The sequence below is a fragment of the Sapajus apella genome, unplaced genomic scaffold (assembly GCF_009761245.1).
Source record: "Sapajus apella isolate SASKATOON/1434 unplaced genomic scaffold, GSC_monkey_1.0 scaffold22, whole genome shotgun sequence".
Classification (NCBI taxonomy): Eukaryota; Metazoa; Chordata; class Mammalia; order Primates; family Cebidae; genus Sapajus; species Sapajus apella.
In genome coordinates this window covers 21136829-21159652 of record NW_022436962.1, presented here as the reverse complement: position 1 = coordinate 21159652, position 22824 = coordinate 21136829, and the positions used below count along the sequence as shown (strand labels likewise).

At 43.8% G+C, this 22824-nt stretch overlaps 1 protein-coding gene across 4 annotated transcripts in view; it reads right to left on the bottom strand.

The window, feature by feature from the left end:
- TGFB2 (transforming growth factor beta 2) overlaps positions 1 to 22824 on the bottom strand; it is a 93993-nt gene that overhangs the window by 29718 nt on the left and 41451 nt on the right. For all 4 annotated transcript variants that reach the window (XM_032289257.1, XM_032289259.1, XM_032289260.1 and 1 more), the window contains one exon: positions 6030 to 6193. In XM_032289257.1, the coding sequence (XP_032145148.1) occupies positions 6030 to 6193 (164 nt within the window). The remainder of the gene's footprint in view (positions 1 to 6029; positions 6194 to 22824) is intronic.

Here is a 22824-nt window from a genome sequence, read left to right as displayed (position 1 = left end):
TCACTATCTAAAAATTTTTCATCGTTGTTTTTTCCTCTTTCCCTTTCTCTGTCAGAGAACTTTATCCCTTTCAGGTTCTCTTCATTATTGGCATACACAGGAAGCCATATCTAGATCACACCGGTAGATGCTATTTAGAGTTTGTTAACTTGAAAGAGCTTAGAGAAAGCAGGACAGAAAGATTTTATTCTACTATCATTCATTAACGTTCTGACAGACCGTTCTGTAGAGAGGGGAGGGAAAGGAGAATCTGAAGTTCAGAAGCTTTTGAGTTTTAGCCAAGCTCAGAGTGACTTCCACAGAGGCATGGCTGTCCTAACTATCCCAAGTGGAGAGAAACAATAGACCTTCACATCTCTGGACAAGACGAACCCTGAACTCGTGTATAGAATTGCTATCCTAGGTCCATCCAGTCTCATATTATGACGCTATAAAGAATACCTGGAGGCATTTTTATGAGACAGAATGACCCAAAAATCTTGGGCTATACTTTAAATCTGTGAATTCCAATTGGAAGATCCAAATCTGAACAATCACATGTGAATCACCAAGAGAGCTTTTTGAAACCAACATCTGTGCCCAGGCAACTCTCATTTTCCTTCCCAGGGAAAATCAGAATCTCCTTGAAGGGAACTGTGGTTAGTCTCTGTAAAAGATTCAAAGGGATTCAAAACTCAGGGGGGTTCAAAACTTGGGGGAGTGCCAATGCTCACATGTAAGTTCACAGGCATGTGTGCACACATGTACATACCTACATACTCTCCTCCTGCTGAAAATCAGTGTCCTGAAGAATCCTCATAAGTCATCCATACAACCATGTAAACAACCTGAGAACCTTTTCATAGTCACCCAGTCTTCCTCTAGGGAGCAGGATGCCAACAGAGTGTCAAGCAATACAGTAATCAAAGGGTATCCAAGAACTTCAGAGGCTTTGTTCTTCTGAAGAGCTGAGCTTTCCAAATAGCTCAAGATCTGCCCATTTAAGCACCAAGTCTTTTTTTTTTTTCCAAAATAATATTTCAGCAATTTTGGATGTGAAACTCTGTAAAATTTCTTGCATGTGTTCAGTTTCCTGCCTATAATTTAGCCTCATCTTCATAATTCAACACTATTATCATAGGCATCAATTCCTGCCATGGGAGAGATGGGAGTTTATTACCAAAGACTACAAAGACCTTCAAATGGCAGCTGGAGACAAGAGGAAAGTTGGAGAACACCATGCTAAAAATGGGACTCCAAGTAAAGAGGCCAGAAGCAAAAGTCAGAAGCCAGACAGGAAGCCAAGGAGATGAAGAGTAGGTTAACTATCAACAAGGTAAGGTTTAGAAAACTTGTCCACAACAGGCATTGCTTCTGTGACCTGATAATCTGAGAGTGTTGCTGTGATGCACTGGCCAAAATCTTTAGTCCAAATTTGGACGATACTGGTCCATGGCCCATTAGGAACCGGGCCACACAGCAGGAGGTGAGCAGCAGGCAAGCAAGCAAAGCTCCACCTGTGCTTACAGCCACTCCCCATTGCTTGCAGTAACGCCCGAGCTCCACCCCGTCAGATCAGCTGTGGCATTAGATTCTCAAAGGAGCAAGAACCCTATTGTGAACTGCACACGTGAGGAATCTAGGTTGCACGCTCCTTATGAGAATCTAACGCCTGATGATCTGACACCATCTCCCATCACTGCCAGATGGGACCGTATAGTTGCAGGAAAACAAGCTCAGGGCTGCCATTGATTCTACATTATGGTGAGTTGTATAATTGTTACATTATATATTACAATAAAATAAAGTGCACGATAAAAGCAATGCTCCGTGGAAAAATTGTCTTCCACGAAACTGGTCCCTGGTGCCAAAAAGGTCGGGGACTGCGGGTCTAAAGGAACTGCTGCTGCTGTCAGCCTATTTTTCTTAAACCCTCTTAACTCAGTGCTTCTAATGTCCTGAAATCCTCCAGACAATCAACCTAGATGAAACAATAAAAAGCAAGAGGCTGCCCTTCTGATCTGTCAACGGTGCGTGTGCTTTGTCTTCTCTTCGGGTGTTCAAGAATCTCTTTGACTTGCTCTCTAGACCTTGTCTGTGTTTCAGCAGGTATACGGCTGAGCCCCAGAAAGGTTTTAAAAATGCTATTGTTTTATATTTTTCTGCTATAACTTTCTTCTTCCAGATGCCCATGTTTAGTGACAGCGAACATGCCCATGCCTCTCCAAACTAAAAGCTTCCATCTTGGGCTGCTCCTCTTTCAACCGAGGGACTCTAAGCCATGCAAATCTTGCTGCTTGAGTCATGGAGCAGCCAGTGCCGCAGGAACCTCTGAGACACATTCACCAAGAACTCACTAAGGTCCTCCTCTAAGTTACCAGCCTCAAGAGAAACACCCTTTCCTGGAGATGAGATGGGCTCTGGAAGGAAAACAGTCATTGGCGAGCTTGCTGGCAGAGGCTACTCTTCAGAGGACAGGGTCAAGGGGCCACAAAATAATAGTGACTTAGCAGCTTACATTACAGCCAACAACATCCAGAAGACCCTGCCTTCAATTTACTGAAGTCATGTAACTCAAGTATGACCAAAGAGAGCAACCTATGAGGCTGTCGTCAGTACAGAAGGAAATTTAAGAGTGGTTTCATTGGTAAAAAAAAAAAAGAGGGGAAAAAAAGGAGACATATTCATGTTTTTTGTTTGTTTAAATCATCTTGTAATTTATCCAGCTACCCTTAATCTGGCTTTTTTTCCATAGGAACCAGTTTTTGCTTTCCCTCCAAATATTATTTCATCCTCTAGCCTAGTTTGTCTTCTTATTATTCTATTCTGGCTGATCCCGAGGGTAAGAGAAAGGGGAAATTTTGCTAGGAATAGCATAGTATGTAGTGAGGAGCAGGAGGGACTTGGGAGTCAGAGGTGGGTTTGTATCCCAGCCCTGCCATTTCCTACCTGTGTGACTCTGGCCAAGTTACTTAATTTCTCTAGGATTTAGCATCATTCTCTGTGAAATGGAGAAAGAATATAGTAGCAGAAAGAATACTTGAAGCTGGGTGTGGTGGCTCATGCCTGTAATCCCAGCACTTTGAGAGGCCGAGGTGGGTGGATCACCTGATGTCAGGAGTTCAAGACCAGCCTCGGCAACATGGTGAAACCCCATTGCTACTAAAAATACAAAAAAATTAGCCATGCATGGTGGCGGGTGCCTATAATCCCAGCTACTCGGGAGGCTAGGGCAGGAGAATTGCTTGAACCAGGGAGGTGGAGGTTGCAGGGAGCCAGGGTCATGTCATTGAGCTCAGTCCAGCCTAGGCAACAGGAGTGAGACTCCATCTCAAAAAAAAAAAAAAAAAGAATACTTCATTGTGCAAACTTCATAGAATAGCTATGAGTATCACTGGGAACAATACTTCAGATTGTTTGCTCAGCATAGTATCTGGTCACACAAGCATGCTCTCTGTCTGACCTGGGGGTGAGAAGCAATGGCTGGCCCATTGGTGCTACCCAGATTGCAAGTTAGGATTTAAAGGTCTCCAAAAACAAGTTCTTGAGGACCCATTTAAATAAGAAAGAATTATTCAACATGAACACACATGTGAACTAGTACTTTAAAACTGGGTCATCAATATGACCTCTTTTTTTCTGGCTCATTTGAGTTCAAACTGGGGCACAGTGGCTCATGCCTGTAATCCCAGCACTTTGGGAAGCCGAGGTAGGACGATCGCTTGAGCTCAGGAGTTTAAGACCAGACTGGACAACAAAGCGAGACCCCGTCTTTACTAAAAATTTTTTAAAAAATTAGCTAGGCGTGGGGACGCACCCCTGTCAGATCATTTGAGCCCTGGAAGTTGAGGGTTGTAGTGAGCTATGACTGCATCACTGCATTCTAGCCCGGACCACAGAACAAGGTGCTGTCTCAAAAAACAGAAAAAGAAAACAAAATGACTGCTTTAAGTATTTTAAACTATTCTTCAGGTCTCATATACATTTGTATGGTAGCTCTCCATTCTCATAATAAATACAAAGAAAATTTTGATCCTAATTATCAAAAATTCCATATGATTAGAGTCTAGAAAAACTAAAGGTTTCTGCACATAGATGCCAATTTCTTTTTCTCAAGGAATCCCATGTTTTAATCATATTGTCATACATGTCTACCACCCCTTACCACGGGGATCCCAAGGGGTTTGTTCTTAATCCTCTGCAGTGTCATTCCACACACTCTCCCTGGAGAGCCACCTTCTCCCCGTCTCTCCTCCTCCGGGCACTGAGTGCCATCCATGTACCAGGTACCCCCAGCAAGCCCATGCAAGACTGTCTTTGCACTGGCTGCTCTTCCTGCCAAGAATGACGGTCCCTCATCCTGTTTTAATAGATACTTCTCAAGTCCTCACCAAAATGTCAGCTCCCTGGTGAAATTTCCCCACCTATACCCTATATGCGAGTACCACTGTTCATACAGCACCAGGACGTATTAAGTTGCCTGTTTACAAGGCTGCACCAGACTCAGGATTTGTTGAGTGGTCCTTTACTGTGCACAAGAAGCACCTGGGAATCTGAAATGGAGATTCTGATTCTGTAAAGTGTGGGGTGGGGCCTCAGAGTCTACATTTCTCATAGCCCCCAGGTGATGCGGATGCAAATACCCTGTGGACTACACTCCGGTAACAAGCTTTTAAGAACATCTCTGAAAATCTCAGTAAATTAACATTTCAACATCATCATCATAATTTGACACAGCTGCCCACCAACTTCACTCTACTAGAAATATGAGAACAGTAGACGTCAGGGCTGTCCAAATAATGGAGGAAAGGGGGTACCCAGAGGGGCGTGTGTGTGTGTGTGTGTGTGTGTGTGTGTGTGTGTGTGTGTATTGGGTGGGTGGACTGGAGATAGTAAGTAGAATTAGAAAGGAAAAGGAAATGCAATAAGGTTAATAAAGAGACAGAAGGTTGCAGGCCGGGCGCAGTGGCTCGTGCCTGTAATAGCAGCACTTTGGGAGGCTGAGGCAGGTGGATCATGAGGTCAGGAGATCGAGACCATCCTGGCCAACATGGAGAAACCTGTCTCTACTAAAAATACAAAAATTAGCGGGGTGTGGAAGCGCGTGCCTGTAATCCCAGCTGCTCAGGAGGCTGAGAGAGGAGAATCACTTGAACCTGGGAGGTGGGGGTTGTAGTGAGTTGAGACTGCACCACTGTATTCCAGCCCAGCGACAGAGTGAGACTCCGTCTCCAAAAAAAACAAAAAAAAACAAACAAACAAACAAAAAAAAAACAAGGAGACAGAAGGAGAAGGTTGCAAAGAGAGGAAGAAGAAAGTGAAAAACACAGGAAGACAGAAGACGATAGAAAAACAAAGAGAAAATCATAGAAAAGGAGAAAGGAACAGCCACAGGAGAGAAAAGGAAGGTCAGCTGACCACTCCTCAGGAAGGAACTGGACCTACGTTATCTGACTTTCCAGTTTAAGGGGTTGACTTCTGGAAGCAAACCCCCTCAAGAGTACATACACTCTAGCTGTTCATGCAACATGAAGTGTGCTCAGAGCTTCAACGCTTCATTCTAAAGGTTCTTCCTTCCTGAGTGATTACGAACAAGCCGTTACTATAACAGTACTAGCAAATGAGGGCATATATCATGATTGTGAATTTATAGAATGGCTTATAGATCAGCTAAGAAAATCTAAGACACTAGAATTCTTTTACTCTAAGACCTCAAATTGATTGCCCACTAAAACAATCTAAATGAGCCAGACATGGTGGTTCATGTCTGTAATCCCCAAATTTTGGGAGGCCAAGGCAGGAAGATCACTTGAGGCCAGCCAGGACAACACGGTGAGACCCCATATCTACAAAAACTTTTTTAAAAATATAGCTGGGTGTGGTGGTGCACTCCTGCAGTCCCAGTGATTCAGGAAGCTGAGGCAAGAGGAGTGAGCCCAGGAGTTCAGGATTACAGTGAGCTGTGATCATGCCATTGCACTCCAACCTGTGTCAGAGAGAGAGAGACTCTGTCTCAAAAAAAAAAAAAAAATACCCCAAATGAACATTACCTGATACAGCTCGATCCGTTGTTCAGGCACTCTGGCTTTTGGGTTCTGCAAACGAAAGACTCTGAACTCTGCTTTCACCAAATTGGAAGCATTCTTCTCCATTGCTGAGACATCAAATCGGACAATTCTGAAGTAGGGTCTGTAGAAAGTGGGCGGGATGGCATCTGTAAAAAGTTAGGGCAATCATTGAAAACGATAAAATCCATTGTACTTTCAAAAAAGACCATAGCGTGAGATAATCCCAGGAAACCATAAGGGAAATATCTACAGAATGATTTAGTTTCCGATGGCCAATTTAGTACCATTAACAATTTAACCAGAAAAAGGAGAAATAAAATAAACATGTGTGTTTAGTTACAGGAGCAGCAAATTAATAGAGATTAACAAACCACTTCCAACTCCCTTTGAAAGCATGCAGTTAACCCCATCCTTTGAAGGTTGACAGAGTGGTGGAAAATCCTAGATGGTTTTGAATTGGAACAAGTTTATGACAGTTGATGCCTGGAGAGAGCTGTCAGGCCTGCATACACTTTAATCAGATGTGCCAAGAAAATAGTTCCTAATGGCAAGCAGTTTGCCCATGTATTTTTTTTCCTTGAAAGTTTGGCATCCAAATAATCTTCTTTTAACTGGGTTCATGTATCGAATCTCTTTTGGCTTTCATATTTTAGTTTTTCACACACGTATGATTTAACATAATCTCTAGTCAAGTTATGGTGAGGAAATCTGAATAAACAAAAGCATAGCCCACATACTAGCTTATACCAGCTCTAGCATGAAAATTCTTTATTCAGGATAATGTTTGTTGGTGGGAGGTCATCCTGGCTAAGCAAGAAAAAGAGTCGGCACAAATTCCTTCAGTTCTAAACCATGTAAAATACAGGGTTGCTGATAGTACGTGACAATTTAAAGCTCCTGGGAAGCCGAGGTGCAGTGGCTCACCCCTGTAATCCCAGCACTTTAGGAGGCCGAAGCAGGCAGACCACTTAAGGTCAGGAGCTTGAGACCAGCCCTGGCCAACATGGCGAAGTCCCGTCTCTACTAAAAATAAAAAAATTAGCCAGACATGGTGCACATGCCTGTAATCCAAGCTACTCCAGAGGCTGAGGCAGGACAATAGCTTGAACCTCAGGGGCGAAGGTTGCAGTGAGCCCAGATCGCACCACTACTCTCCAACCTGAGCAATAGAGTGAGGCTCCATCTCAAAAATGAATGAATGAATGAATCAATCAATCAATCAATAAAGCTCCTGGGTTGCTTTAGGGTTTTGCTGGGATTCTTTTTAGTAATCTGCCAATGCCTTTGAATATACAACTGAGGCTATACCAAGACCAGAGCAGGTCCTATTCTAACTCCACGCTTTCAAATACAGTATTCATTTATTAAGCACCTACACTGTACAGGCCACTTGTTGCAGGTATGTTTCTACAATCTTCTTCCAAAATCCCCTGGACACTCTTTTCCCCCTTCCAGAATGTTCCATCCAACTCTGGTGGCTCCATTTCTTTCTACTCACTCTTCAATTATCTGACTTCATTACAAATAATCATTCACAGTTGTTCATGTGTCTTTATAAACGTTTTTATGACTTCTGCATTACATTTGTTTATTTTGTTCCCCCTGTGAAATTTTAAGAATCTCGAGGGCAGAGACTGCATTTGCCAAGTCTTTCTTCTTTCCCATGTATCTGGAGCAGGGTTCTGTATACGTGGAGTTCACCAAATATCCTATTTGCATAGTTGGTCATCAACAGGAGTCTCTTCAAAGACTCAGGCATCTGACTGTTGGCAGTGCTAACTTCTTATTAAATAAATGAGCCATCTCACCGATCTTAAAATAGAAATAAATACCTTCCGTGATTTCTTGGGAAATCCATGCCCTGACGATTACACCGAAGAAGAAAAGATGCTAGGAACACACCAACATGTTCTCTCCTTAAGAGTCCTGAATTTTTTCCTTCATAGGAACTTTCTCCCAACCCTTCTCCTTCACCTATATAAGTGTGACTCTCAGAACACAGCCTCATGGAGAAAGCGAGGATTTCTACACCAGTCTGCTCCATACTGGTTCATAAATGACTGTGTGAATTGAGGCTTTGTAACCCATGAGTCAGAAGTCTCAGAAACAAACAAACAAACAAAAAACCCCAAAAATCCAAAGTATCCAGGTTTCAGAGAAAAAAAAGTATTCATGCAGACACGGTGATGCCCCAGTGTATCCCACTGGAAACTAGCTGGTGGGCAGCTTCCCAGCTAGGGAGCACTGGTATGCGCAGAAAGGCTTTGGAGCCCCCTAGCACAGCATTTTGACAAGGTAGCTGCGAGAACAAATAGAACTTTTTCTCCTCTGAAATATGCGCGCCCCCATGATTGGAACAGCTGGTACTATGCTGACCAGCTCAGCTGAAAACAGGCTGGATGCCCAGAGAACCCTAGGCCAGTCTAGGGCCAGGCTCTCTGGCTTTGCACACCCTCTTGGCCAAAACCTTCCACAGGCTGATGATGCATTCATCTTCACATAGCCTCTGCATTAGACAGCAGAAGCTTCAAACATCTTTGAAGGCGCATCCTGGAAGAGCGAAGCTAATTTAGCGTGTTTCCTGTCGTTAGGAAGAATAAACATCTCATTCATTTCCCCCCTCTTTCAGTGGAATCCCTGCAGGCCTCTTCCACTTTCACAAACACCCATCTTTCACACCCATCCGCCTCCATCTTATCCTTCTATCAAGTTTGTAAATAAGTGCTCTTGAGATTTATTTTTATCTCTTTTGTGTTTATTAAACTTTGGACCATTTTTTTCTCCCTTTTCTGGTCCTCTGCCTATCCACACTCTTTCTTTTTATGGCTGCCTCGGACCATGAGGTCAATTTTGTTTCTTCTTCTTCTAAGCAAATCATCCAATGATCCTGTCCTAGGCTTTTGAGCTTTGAAGGGGCGTTTGCAAATATTTACAGGAATAGCTCGCTAGTTAAGTACAGTTGTTCAGCTGGGCTTCCTACACGTTGGCAAACAGCCCTCCTCCCCTCTGGCTCTTATAAGCATTTAGGCTGTTTAGAGTTCAACTGTCTAATAACACAAATCTGCATTTTTGGTTTTTGTTTTATAAGTAGAAGCAGCTAATACACACAGTGAAAGCACTGCTGAGCAGCCCCCATCAGCCACCCTGCTTTGGTCTTGTAACCACAGCGAGGCGGCCAGGCCAGGCCAGGAGGAACCGGCAGCCTTCCCTGTCTGTGCTCCTGCTCCAGCCTAGGACAGCGCGGTAAAAACCGTCAACTGAAGAACCGACTACTCCTTCCAGAGGTCTATGCCAGCTGTCCTGTGCTGTCATCTGCTCTGGGTCACAAGCCCCCTGGCTGGCTGAGGAACGTGAGCAACTGGCCAAATGTCTCCTCATTTGGAAAGACAAATTTGCTGTAAATTGCTCTGGCACAGTCTGTGACCCTGCCTTTACTTCATAAACGCCTATGGCTACAGGGAGCAGGGGGACCCAAAAAGGCCCCTTGACACCCAGTCGGACGCGGCAGGCTCCCCCCATCCACTCACGGAGTGCGGGGTAGGTGTTTAATGGCTTGTGCAGCTCTGATCCACCCACTTAGTCTTGGAGGGACAGAGCTTTTTCCTCTGCTTCCTCCAAGAACTCATTTCCCCCTTTGGAATGGGAGTTCTCTCTCAAGTCCTCTGTAATTCGCATCCCAGCTCCTATTCCATTGCCAGGTGGTCAGGTACTTGAGCTTGACCTTTGCCAACTTATCCACACTCACATCCTGGCCCACTCCTTCCCTCAATTTCTGACCTACTTTTTCAGTTCAATCAGATCGATTTTCCTTCAACCCTTTGGATTTCATACCAGGAGGCCAATTCTGGTTCTCCTCCCAGGCTTTCTCATGGGCCTTCCTCCCAGGGAAAATTTTGCACATAGAAGATTCCAGTATGTCATCGAGTGGTGTCCCCCTCACCTCAACTCTGGCCACACATGCCTGTAAAATCATATTTTAGAGAAGGAAGAGAGGGAAAAAAACTGAGAAAATCTAACTGGTCACTAATTTCCAAAGTAACTGAATACAAAAAGCTTAAATATAGCACTTAATCACATACTACTGTGTAGACATTATATGTTGATTTGTATCTGCTCCAAATACTTTACTAACTTAATTGTATGCAAGCACCTTTAACTCACAAATCTTTCCTTATAGTTTTTCTCCACAGCCCAGGGTGCACTTCATGAGCATGTGGCCAGCACAGGTGCACAGGGTCTTCATCCTCAGAAAGGTCTCATACTTGAATTTAGTGCTCTGTGGCATCTATAGTCACCATCTTGAAATCCTCAATCATTTTATCTTTGAATTGATGCTTTGTAAGTGAAGTCTTATAGGACAATGGAGAATGCACAGAGGGTTGGGGACCTCAGCCCTATGCCATCCCACCTCCCGTCACCTGTCCACTTGCCCAGGACACTCTGCCTCCTACCCCTTGCCCTCTGGTGTCCCCAGTCTCACCCAGCCTTCCCTGGCCCACCCAGTGGCCACTGTTTACCCAGCGAGAGTTGGGGTCAGGCACACAACCTATGCCATTTCAGGGCAGGGCTTGGTGGCAGCTGTCCCCACCACAAGCTGTTAGTGCCACAGTGTGCTCAGGGGGCAACTCAGTTAGAATCATGTCTCTCACCCACTCCTTAAAAAATTTTTTTTCAATACTTTCTGGGGTTACAGGTGCTTTTCGGTGACATGAATGAGTTCTTCAGTGGGTGATTTCTGAGATTTTAGTGCACCCTCTTAATCCAGGTACCAAGCACATCCCAGTGCAGAGTTTCCAATCCTACAGGTTGAAGTGGCAGTCCCATGGGAAAGGAGATAACTGGCTCAATGTGTCATCAGTCTTGCGGGCTTGTGGCAGGAGGACCCAGCAGCTGGTGGGCTGCAGGTTCCAAGTTGCAGGGCATGGTCTCAGGTCCCCGTAAGAGTCTCTGTCACTCTGGGAGCATCCCCATGCCCAAGCGAGCAGAACATTAAACAGCACACAAAAAAGCACCAGGACACTTAGAGTGAGAGAGAGACAGAGAGAGGGAGGCCATGGAACAAAGGAAAAGGTTTTATATTTTCGCATCTTTAATAAAACTCCTTTTCCTTCTTTTTGAACAAGAGGCCCCGTATTTTCCTATTGAAAAAGGATTCTGCAAATTTTGTAGCTAGCCCTGACAAAGCCTCAGATAGCTATAGATTCTTATGTACTGAAGGACCTCCAAGGCTATCTGAATTCCAATCCAGTTAAGAATGAACTGGTTGAACTGAATCAAGCAGTTCTTAGCTACATGGCAGCAGGGACATTATCTGGCTTTTCTGAGCCTGTTTCTTCATCTATATAATGAAGTAAATAATTTTCTACCTCATCTGTATTGGATCGCATTGTCAGGATTACATGAGTAAGCAGATGGAAAGTTGGAGCACTGGGTCTAGCATAAATTTCGATACAGTTCCCTCCCTGCCTCCTTTCCCATCCCGCAACAAAGCTGCCAAGTGGTCAGTGGGCCTTTCATGAACGCCCCCGAGAGAGAGTGCTCTGACTGCCTGACAGACTTAATTAGAAGAGGAGAGAAAACAGGAGGAGCTGAGTGTCCTGGGGCCGTGTATACATGACGCTATCTACTCGAATCCGTTTTCCTGCATCGGGGGAAATTACAGTCACCAAAGTTCTCACAGACTCCCCACTACTATCCTTTAATATTTCACCTGTTTTATATAAACCTATCATCATCAGAAAGGGGGACGAGAGAATCCTATCTTTTCACCAAACAGCTCTGCATCAAGCAATTTCACCTCTCACTACAATGTTCATATTAGGACTATTTTTTTTTAGATGGAGTCTTGCTCTGTCACCCAGGCTGGAGTGCAGTGGTGTGGTCTCAGCTCACTGCAGCATCCGCCTCCTGGGTTCAAGCAATTCTCCTGCCTCAGCCTCCCGAGTAGCTGGGATTACGGGCACCTGCCGCCACGCCTGGCTAATTTTTGTATTTTTACTAGAGACGGGGGTTGTTGGCCAGGATGGTCTCGATCTCTTGACCTCATGATCCGCCCACCTCGGCCTCCCAAAGTGATGGGATTACAGGCGTGAGCCACCGCGCCCGGCCAAAGCAGTGATTCTTAAAGTGAGGTTCCCAGCCCATGGCATCAGCCTCACCTGGGAATCTGTGATAAATGCCAATCATCCAGGAAAGTCTGATGCACCGTCTCATCAAAGTTTGAGAACCAATGTGTGACTACATATTGGTTGACTCCTAGCTGGTGAAACCAGTGCTAGTTAACAATTAAAAGCACATTAGAAAGTCCAGGGGAAAAGAAGGAGACCTGAGTGTCTAACATCAGCCTTCCTGGAGTCAGCACTGACCACAGTCCTGAAGGACAGATGAGCACTGGTCTCAGTGTCCTTGGGGATTTTCCAAGATGAGCCAGAAAGGTCAATAGTTCAAAGTGAAACTCAGAAGCTGTGGGTATGAACGGAATTGGTAGTGGCCTGAAGGTTTTGTTTATCCTCCTGCCTGAGGTACTACTCACCAATTACCTGAACATCAAATCCAAGCTAGTCTCCCTCCTAGGGAAGGTTTACAAGGCAGCAATGGTTCTACTGATTGCAGTGGATATATGCATCCTATATAAGTCTTTCTCAAAGAGTGCAAATGGTGGTCTGCACTTTAGCAAACTTCTTGAGCAATTCCTACTTACCCTAACATTTGAGAACTGCTGAAATATAGGACAAAAGAACAGAAATCTACAAAGAAATACAGAAGGACAAAGGGGCACCTAAAGTTTTTGTTGTTGTTGTTGTTTTTGAGACTGTCTTCCTCTGTCACCCAGGCTGGAATACAATGGAGCGATTTCGGCTCACTGCAACCTCTGCCTCCCAGATTCCTGCAATTCTGCTGTCTCAGCCTGCTGAATAGCTGGGATTACAGGCACCCACCACCATGCCTGGCTAATTCTTTGTATCTTTAGTAGAGACGGGGTTTCACCATGTTGGCCAGACTGGTCTCAAACTCCTGACCTCAGGTGATCCACCCACCTCGGCCTCCCGAATTGTTGTGATTACAGGCATGAGCCACTGCACCTGGACCAAGCACCTAAACTTCAGGCTTTATACCTAGGAAAAAAGAGTAAGACAGAGAAAAGGGGAAGAGTTCTAAAGCTCTTAAACTGGAAAAATAGGATTCCTCTATGATTTAGAGTAATAGTCTGCCGTGACTACATGTTTCAATCAACCAAGGAACTTTGAAAATCCCAATGCCTGGGTTGAAGGCCCTAGGAGTCTAGTTTGATTGGCTGGGGTGGACCTAGTCCTAAGTTCCTCAGATGATTTTAATGTGCAGCCAGGATCAGCACCCCTCACTGAAAGAAACTGGTAATACTCAGACTGAAGAAGGGAAGACTTAGAGATATCAAATCCCTTAAGGGATTTCAAATCAGGGACTTACTTTCTATATAATCAAGGAGCCATAGTTTGACTCGATATAAAAATAATTTTCTAATAATTTAGAAGAGTCAGAAAAAAAATGATTCACTCTCTTTCACGGTTGTGAGAGATCACACCTCACTGGTCTCACTGGAGTAGCCTGTGTATTCACAAGCTGCGCTCTGTCCTGCAAGACACAGTGGGGCTTCCTGAATGTGGTGGCCAGCGAGCTAGACGGCCTCACTTCCAACCTGCCGTTACATCATGCTCATTTTAATGCTCTCCACAAATGGGGCCTCCAAAAATTGTTTTTCTTCCCTAAATCCCACTATGTTAGTTAAATATTTGTTCACTGACCCCCTGAATCAGAGTCACCTGAGGGGCTTTTTAATATGTTTGCTACTTGGTTCCATACTATACCTACTGGGTGAATAGTAGGCGATTCTTTTTTTTTTTCTTTTTTTTTTTTTTTTTTTTGAGACGGAGTTTCGCTCTTGTTACCCAGGCTGGAGTGCAATGGCGCGATCTCGGCTCACCGCAACCTCCGCCTCCTGAGTTCAGGCAATTCTCCTGCCTCAGCCTCCTGAGTAGCTGGGATTACAGGCACGTGCCACCATGCCCAGCTAATTTTTTGTAGTTTTAGTAGAGACGGGGTTTGACCATGTTGACCAGGATGGTCTCGATCTCTTGACCTCGTGATCCACTCGCCTTGGCCTCCCAAAGTGCTGGGATTACAGGCTTGAGCCACCGCGCCCGGCCCAGGCAATTCATTTTTATACTCGAGTTTGAGAACTTCTGCCCTAGACTATGATGGTCTAACCACAATGCGCTTGACCGAGCTTCCCTTCTGGTTACTCAGTGTCACGAGAGGAATAAATAATGTCCATCCTACCTTCCCTACTCCAGAAAGAATGACCTGATCTCACTGCAAACTGAGAATTCTGTTTTATGTCCCCTTCTCATTTTATAATAGCTTTCCTAACTTCATCACTGCAAAGGCCTTTTTTAATAATCCCCATTTCACAGATAAAGAAATTAAGAGTGAGGAAAGTAAAATAACTTTGGGCTAAAGTCAAAGTGAGGCTGGCCTTTGACTAAAAAGCTTTTCAGTACAACATCCTGCCCTCTGTGCAAAGGAGCCCTGAGTTGAAGGCACGACTACCACCCCAGGCAGAAATACCAACACGTGCAATGGAGGAAGATGGCAACAAAATAAAAATAAAATAACAAGGCAGCAGCTCCTCCTCTACTGGAAGTAAGTTTGACCTTGCAATAAAGCTTGAAAAACTTTATTGCAAGGTCATAGTATTTTCATGGATACTCCCTAAGAGAGTGACCCCAATTTGGAGACCTGGGGGCTCACACAGTGTGAAAGTTTCCCAGTGAGGGGCACTTTACTAATACCAGTATTGCCCGGGGTCTTTCAGATCCCCACACATTGGTGCCTCGTGCTGCTGTTCTCAGTGGTATTGTCTGGCTCTTATTCCCAAGTCCCTGGAATGAACATAACTAACTCCCCATTTCCCTTTCCAGAAATGACTGTACTTTTCCTGCAGCCCAGCAGTGGCTGGGGTGGACTTCTGACATGCTTAATGAGTGTGTAGTGGCCCCTCATTCCTCACATCCCCAGCTTTGAAGGAAGTAGTTTGGGGTTCATTAGCCATCCCCCAGAGTGTGGCAAGACAAGTGACCCACCAAGTGGTTGGAGGGCAGTAAACTAGCTACTATTTGTGTGTGCAGACACAGCCAGCAAGAAACCAAGACAATTGTGTTCTGGGGTTTTCTGAAATTTGTCTTGGCACACTAGATATGGATTTTATTTCACTACCACATCCCAAACACTGCTGACATTCAAGTCACAGCAATTTAACATAAAATGACTGAGAAATAAACAGCGCATCAGCGGTGGTTTCTGATTTTCTCTGCGGCCATCCCACCTATTAAATGTAACACAGCACCAGAGCATCTGCTATGTAGAGACAGAGTCTCCGAGAGGGGGATGGTATCAGACTTGATGAGCTGCTGGCAATGGTGAGTCTAATTGTGTCAGCATCAGCTAATGTGACTTGGCCTTCATCTAGCTGCTATTTGAGACTGTGCGTACTGTCAGCATGAGTGTTTGGGCTCCTTCTTACACTGTGCAAAAAAAGTAAAATAACCGTGGTGCCGGCCCATGGTGTTTAGTTTTCTCAAACTGTGTCAGACATGGGGTTTCTAGTTTCTATTCCAAAGTTTCCATCATCCTCATAAAACCCCACCTACACAGAGACACCTATTTCACTTCAGTTCCTTTACATTTCTCATCAGGCTCAGGGTTGTGTAGGCAATTCGCGTAGGGTGTACTGGGTGTTAGCAGTAAAAGCATTGGGTGCTGAAAGGCAGGCCAACTGTTGCTGTTAAGAGATTGATGCCTAACCTAGAGGCATCTCAGAGCCCATAGCATGAAAAGAGCATGGCTAGACCCACATTTGCGGGCAGGTAAACCATGAATGTGATGTGTTCCTTCCCAATGGCCTCACCGGGGCAGGTGGTCCTTACAGTTGGAACAGGCCACAGAAGCAGCTCTTCTTTGTCATAACCTCATCCTTAAAAGAACATAAATGTATTTATTTTTCTCTCTCCCTTCCTAGCTTTTCTCCTTCCTTTGCTCCATTTTCTTTCTCTCCTCTTTTTCTTACTTCCGTTCAATCTGTGCTTTTGTTTGCTGTGACATCCAGGGAGCAAAATGGTCATCTTTTTGGTCCATTCATGGCTTTTAATGAGGCCAATGACCCCAGGACACAGATAATCATATACTATACAAGAATGCAGCAAAGGCTACAAGCAAGATCAGTAGAAGGAAGCCAGCCTGTGTTGATTCCTTTAATGAATTAAACTTGGACATTTAGGATCTCATCCTTAACCTTTTAATAGATTAGAAGCACATTTTATTTTGATCCCTTTTACAGATTAAGAACTGAAGGGTAAAATCTTTGCAGGATGACACCAAGCATTGGCAAAACAGGACTTAAACCACACAGCCCTGGACGTTCTTGCTCATCTCTGCAAAGAAAGCATTCTTATCCCACAACAAAGCAACGCCAACATTCCCCTTTCCAGAAACAAATGCACATTCCCTGCAGCTCTACAATGACTAGTATGGACTTTTGACATGCTTAAAGGGTGTAGCGGCTCCTTATTAGCCCAAAAATCTTTCTCTAATCTTTTCAAAATTATAGCAGTGATGCATGTAATGGCCAATGCATGTCTTGTACTGTGAGATTTTCTTTGTGTTTTCTGTAAGCTTCTTGCTTGTGGCCTAATTTTTCTGCAAGGCAATTGCCTAATTACTCTGAGGCACCGTGCTGATTTGTTGCTCTGCCCTAAAGCCTAAGCTAATAAGTGGCAGGGCACACCCTGTTAGGATTGCAGGCTGTTTACCAACTTAACCAAGTGACATGGGCTGTTATTACTAGCATATTAAATTCATGGCTTGAGAGTGAATAAATACGAAGAGAATACACGGTCTTATCCAGTTTTAGAGAAGTAAAAAGCAAATACAGCTGATGTTCAGTCTCTCTGCAAGTCGTTACTGAAATTAGAAATGATAGCACACAAAGAGATTGCCTGGCACCTATTAGGCGCTCGCTCTTATAGGCATCTAACTCTTCTTACTGCAATTTTCTTGTTTTCCTTACAAGACAAGACAAGACAGTCACTCTCAGAACCCTTCAGTGACAGGGAACTTAGAACTCAGATGGGTGGCCCACTTCAGCCTCTGACCATTGTTCCAACTGCACAAGAGTTCTTCCCTACCTTGGGCTCTCAGCTGCTTTCTTCAAGAACTATACCACAGTGGGTCTAGATCTGCCACACAAGATGATCTACTCCCCTTCCACTCGATCCTACTTAGATCAAGCCAGTTTTTGAAGCCAGTTTTTACATATTCTCTTCTTCATCTCTTTTCTTCTGTAAGCACACATCCCCTCTTTCCTTTCACGTTTTGTCATCAAAGCCATTCACTTGTTCTGATTGTTATCTACGTTGCCCCAATATTAAACCTGAACCATTACATCTGAACATGATTCTCAAGGTAGAATAGAGTAGAACTATCATCTTCTTTAGTGTGGAACCCTGTGATATCCAGGGAGCAAAATGCTCCTGCATGCTTTTATGAATGCATCCCAACACTGAATTATTCTCTCTCTTTATTTTTTGACCTTCGCATTCACATCATATTCTCTGTGTTCTGGATATCTAATAAGTTACAAGTCTGTGGTCTTTTCCACACAAACCATTTTTCAGATGTCATCATCTTACGCTTACACTCTGCAATATTTACAATATACTCCTATTCAGTGTATACTTATTTGATTTGAGTCCTCATTTAAACTATGCTGAGAAGGATTTGAAGTCTGAGGTGGTGAACCTGTGCACTCACGTGTTAAATGATACTGCAGGGCACAATGTTGTGTACTAAAATGAAGTGTCCTTGATGTTATTTCATTCAGTCCCCAAAACTCACAGAGAGGGAACAAAGTTTGTTAAGTTAAACATTAAGTTAGCAGATATCCATATTAGCACTTCAAGATGGCCATTTAGTAGTGTAGAAAGAATATTCAGAGTTTCAAATAATGGTGCTTTCTTAGGGTTGATAGATGGATTCATTCCCTCAAGTTTGTTTAGGTGGAAAAGGACCTGAATTCACACTAGAACTTATTCCTTCCGAGGCGTTTCCTCTGCACCAGGCACTGCCCACTGTGCTGCTCAGTGCCAGGGACACAGCCAAGTCCATGGGCGGGGGGCTCTGGACCTGTTCAGGCACACAGTCTCACCACGATGACTTCTAGTGCACCCAGCAGCACATCTTCTTCAAGGGGGATCAGTAGGCCAGCTGTGTCCTACTGCCAGTCATCAAGGAAAATGGCCAGTGGGACAGAACTCAGGAAGGTTCTGGAACACACCTTGGCCCAGAATGCCCACCCCCTATTAATCAGCACTCTGAGGGATTTGTTTCAAAATATGTTTCCTTGAAAAGCTGAATGGAAATAAAATAAATTAATTAAAAAAGAAAAAAAAAAGACAAAAAAAAAAAAAAAGAAGAAAGAAAGAAAAGCTGAATGGAAAGTCTGAATTTTTCTTTATGCCAAATGGTAGCCCTCTAGCTAGAATATAAAGATGGTAGGGAGTAAGCATTGCTCAGAAGAAACGTTAAGTTACCAGATATCCGTATCAGCACTTCAGCAGACGGCCATTTAGTGCCGTAAAAAGAACATTAAGAGTTTCAAATGATGGTGCTTTCTTAGGGTTGGTAGATGTATTCATTAAGGGTGTGCACTCTTCCCTCATCCTGTTTGTACTGGCAACACAGCTATGGGCAATTAAGATATGGGAACATACAGGAATTATAGGAATCCAGATGAACTGTGGCATGAACGAGTTCTGGAATGGAGCCAGGGGTGTTATGCTTGTTTTAAGAAATCATGTTCATTTGGGTGCTAAGCAGCTTTCTGTTCTTCAAGGTTGGGCCACTGTTTGTGAGAGGACGAAAAACAGTCTTTAAATTCAGAATCCGCATTGCATAGCTAGACCCTGGCTAAGTACTTTAAAATGTTGAAGTATGTGTTATTTTAATTCAATTGAACGAGCTGAGAGCAAGCCCCTATAGTTTAGCTTCAATCTCATTATTTTTGTGCAGAGAGGCTATAAAATGTCCGAATTTTAATCTGCTCTAGGGACACTGGGGGAGAAAACTGACTGAAAAATGGCAGCTAGGGTCTCCAAGGAGTTAATCCAACTGGTCCCAATTTATTGGAAAGCACTGTAATTTTCAGGATGGAAGGAGAATTATTTTAAAATAAAATGTTTTTTTGTTTGTTTGTTTAGGGAAGCTTAAGATCTGTCATGCAGATCTCTGATTTTTTTAGGAACCTTCTTTGCAATGGAGGCACAAAAAAACTCAGGTGGTTTCCAAAGTTTTCCTACTCTCTTTTCTCACAGGTGGTTGTACAGATGAGGCAGAGCAAATGCTTTCAATTAGTCCTAGGTCAATGGCTATCCTGTACTGCCTAAAAAGCACTTGCTAAGTCCTCTTTAAAGAAGCGTTTTTTGAATAAAGCCAGTGGTTTATAAATGTGTGAGGGTGAAAGCAAACAGAATTCCCAGAGCACCATAGTGGAGTGATACATACGTGACAATAATTAAATAGCAAATGAAGGTATAGACATGGGAATTTTACACAAAGCCTGCACAGGGCCTATCTACATGTACTCAAGTATATCCTGAAGTGAGTGGAATCACTTTTAGTGTGAGAGGGTACCTCAGTGATGTCACTGAAGATGTTCATTTCTCACATATTACTTCGGTTTCACTAGACTACTCTTAAAGGCTAGACAACATGTCTGAAAAATTTCCTTGTGTCAGAAAAGTGAAAAAATAGTGAGTTCCACAATTGTATCTGAATAAATTAATTCAGCTTCTGCGTGTGCAGTGCCTGAAAGCTTACCAATAAAGAACATATGTTCTTTGAACAGCTGATTAGTATCCATATACACTGTACCACAGAGCACCCATGAGATGCTATTCTGAGTATATTCATTGGCCAGAGGGTTTTGATCCGGGAAAAGTGATAACTCCTCTCAGTTCTTTTCAGTGCTCTTAAACACCCGAGAATGCTCTTAAGTATTGCTGCCTGACTGTAGCACTGGATTAGAGATTGCTGAAGGCCAGGAAGAGGTCTGTTTTACCTGTGAGCAGGTGCATATGGGACTGGTACAGGAAGAAGAGCCTCTGTATCGGGGAAGGGTGCCTTTGTAAGTTTCACGAGCACACACACTGAATCTGTCATCTTCCCACTCCTGTGTCCTAGCTCCAGGACCAAGACAAAGTCTCTTAGTATACAATAGGTGTTCAACAAGTATCACAAAGCAAAAGGAAATTAATCCCTCTCAAACAGCTAAGTCACACAACAATGATGAATATTAACCCCAACCCTTTAGGTCTTTACAGTGTTTCACAAAGCACCTCCACATATACTATTTCACCCTAGCCTGATAACCCTGTAGGCTAAGTAGGATTATCCCCATTTTACTGTTGAGAAACCACAAGTCAGAGGCCAAATGATTTCATGTAAGTGATTCCTCCAGACTTCTCAGTGCTAATTCAACGCTTGTCTTCTGACATCAGGCTCAAGAATAGGCTCCCCTGAAAGATATAAAGCAGCCAGTGGAAAAACCAACCCCGTACAGAGTGCCTTCTAAAGGGGAAGCAGGATAAGGCCAATTCTGAGACCTCCATCATATTCCAGCTTGAAGAGATACACCAACATTAAAACAGTTTGTTTGTAGCTGCCTTTTCAACTGGCACTGATACTCTGACAAGAGCGGTTTTTCTCTTCATTATGATTGTGAATAGATATTACTAGTGCTGAGAGCATAAGTATCTTCCTCTAAATGCACAGCAGCCTTAGTGAAGGACACTGTCTGGAAGGGATCAGGATGGAGAAAGTGATTAGTGTTCAGGCAGCCAACTCAGGAATCAGCTATTCAGCAGCTGATATACGGTGACCTTCTTTGGAAATGGTACTTTGGGGATGACGTGGGGATGAGATCCAGAGAGGGACAAGCAGGGAGAGGACCAGGTGCCCCATGTTTCAGCAGGAATAAAGATGTCTTCAGAACAGCCTGCTCTTTCTTTCATGGTGGGCAAGAGGGCATGGGCCCACCTCAGTTGGCACAGCAGAGCCTCACAGATGTTGCTTGATCATCAGCCTCAATGACAAAATCACTTTTTGGTGCACCAAGCCATCCATAATTACACAGTAGTTTACTGCATTTTTAAAATTTCCCTCTGGATGTGAGGGGACCAGCTGTGACCTCTCTTCCCTCAGGATGGCCTGATGCAGGTCAGTCTGCCTTGGACAAGCAATCAGTGCAACCTAAACACAGATAGACTTTAGAAAACACCAGTTGATCCCTTTGCTTTGTTTTATTGAAAGAAACCGACCATACATTACCTCTTTTAATTGTCAGAAGGAAGCTGAGAAGCTCTAGGAACCAAAATGTGCCTTCTCCATAGTTCTACTCTAATTATATACTATGCCTAATTCCACATCCATTCCTCTGTGGGTGCACACGTCCTTTAACTATAGCTTCTATTCTTGCAGAGGACACAGATATGCTCTTGCTCTCTACAGGTCATCCAGATCACAGTCATTTCCATGTGGAATAATGCCAGCCGGTGGGTGGGGGGATAGAAACAAAGACATGAACTTCGTAGCATGGTGAACCCTTTAAAATATCTCAGAGAAGGATCCCAGAATCCTAAAAGCATTTTCTAAGTCTAATAGCCAGACAACATAGAGTCATCACTCTAATTTCCCAGCCTTCAATCAGACCACCGTTTCTCACAAGTCTGGCCTGGTCAGAAGGAACAAAAACGTCCGGTGGGAATAGGCCTTGAACTTTGAAGGGATTTAAGATGTGCAACATGGGAGGGGCTTTTCAGAAGTGAGCATTAAGAGAAGGTAGTGGTACAACTGATTACTCTGTAGATCTCACATACAGAGCATCATCAACTTCCCCGGGCCTCGGTTCCCTCATGTCTAAAAGAATAGTGGGCTTGGATGAAACTCTTCCATCCAAGGCTAGGAGAGATACTAGTTGCCCTTGAGGTTACTGGGGTTCAAGGTCAGAAAGCACTACCCTCTGTAGCTGGGCATGCCTTTTCCAGGAACAGAGACAGCCTGGTACCAAGCAAGACTACTTCCATTCTTAGCCATCCTTTTCTCTCTCCCAACCTCTAACAAGTGAAAAGTCTTGATAAATTTCAAATATCCCAAAGAGACAACTTCATGGCACGTCCATTTTTGTGCTTCTGACCCCAGACTACCTCTCCAGCTTCATCGGCACTCTGCTGTCTCTCCTCCACTCCCCTCCCACCCCTGCCATACGGGACTCTGCCCCAGGCCCTAAGTGTACCACATCATTTCCAATCTCCAAATATGTTAAACACCACCACACCCATGCCATGTCAGTCTTTCACCTAGAAACCTTTACATTTGCCAAATCCTATTCAACCTCAAAGGTCCAACCTACTGTCACCTCTTTTTAGAAGTGTCTCCAGCTCTTCCAGAGCACAAATGAGTTTCTCCCTTCTTTGCATCCTGACACTTATCATACTCTGTATTATAGTTGCCTCTTTAGGTATTTACCTTGATAGATGGGAACCGCAAAAGAGCAGGGACTCGCTTTATTTCTGTATCTTTAAAATATGATAATAATAGCACTTGCCTCTAAGAATTGCCATAAGGATCAAATAAGGTAATAAATATGAATATACTAAGTACTCAATAAACATAAGCTCATATTATCAAC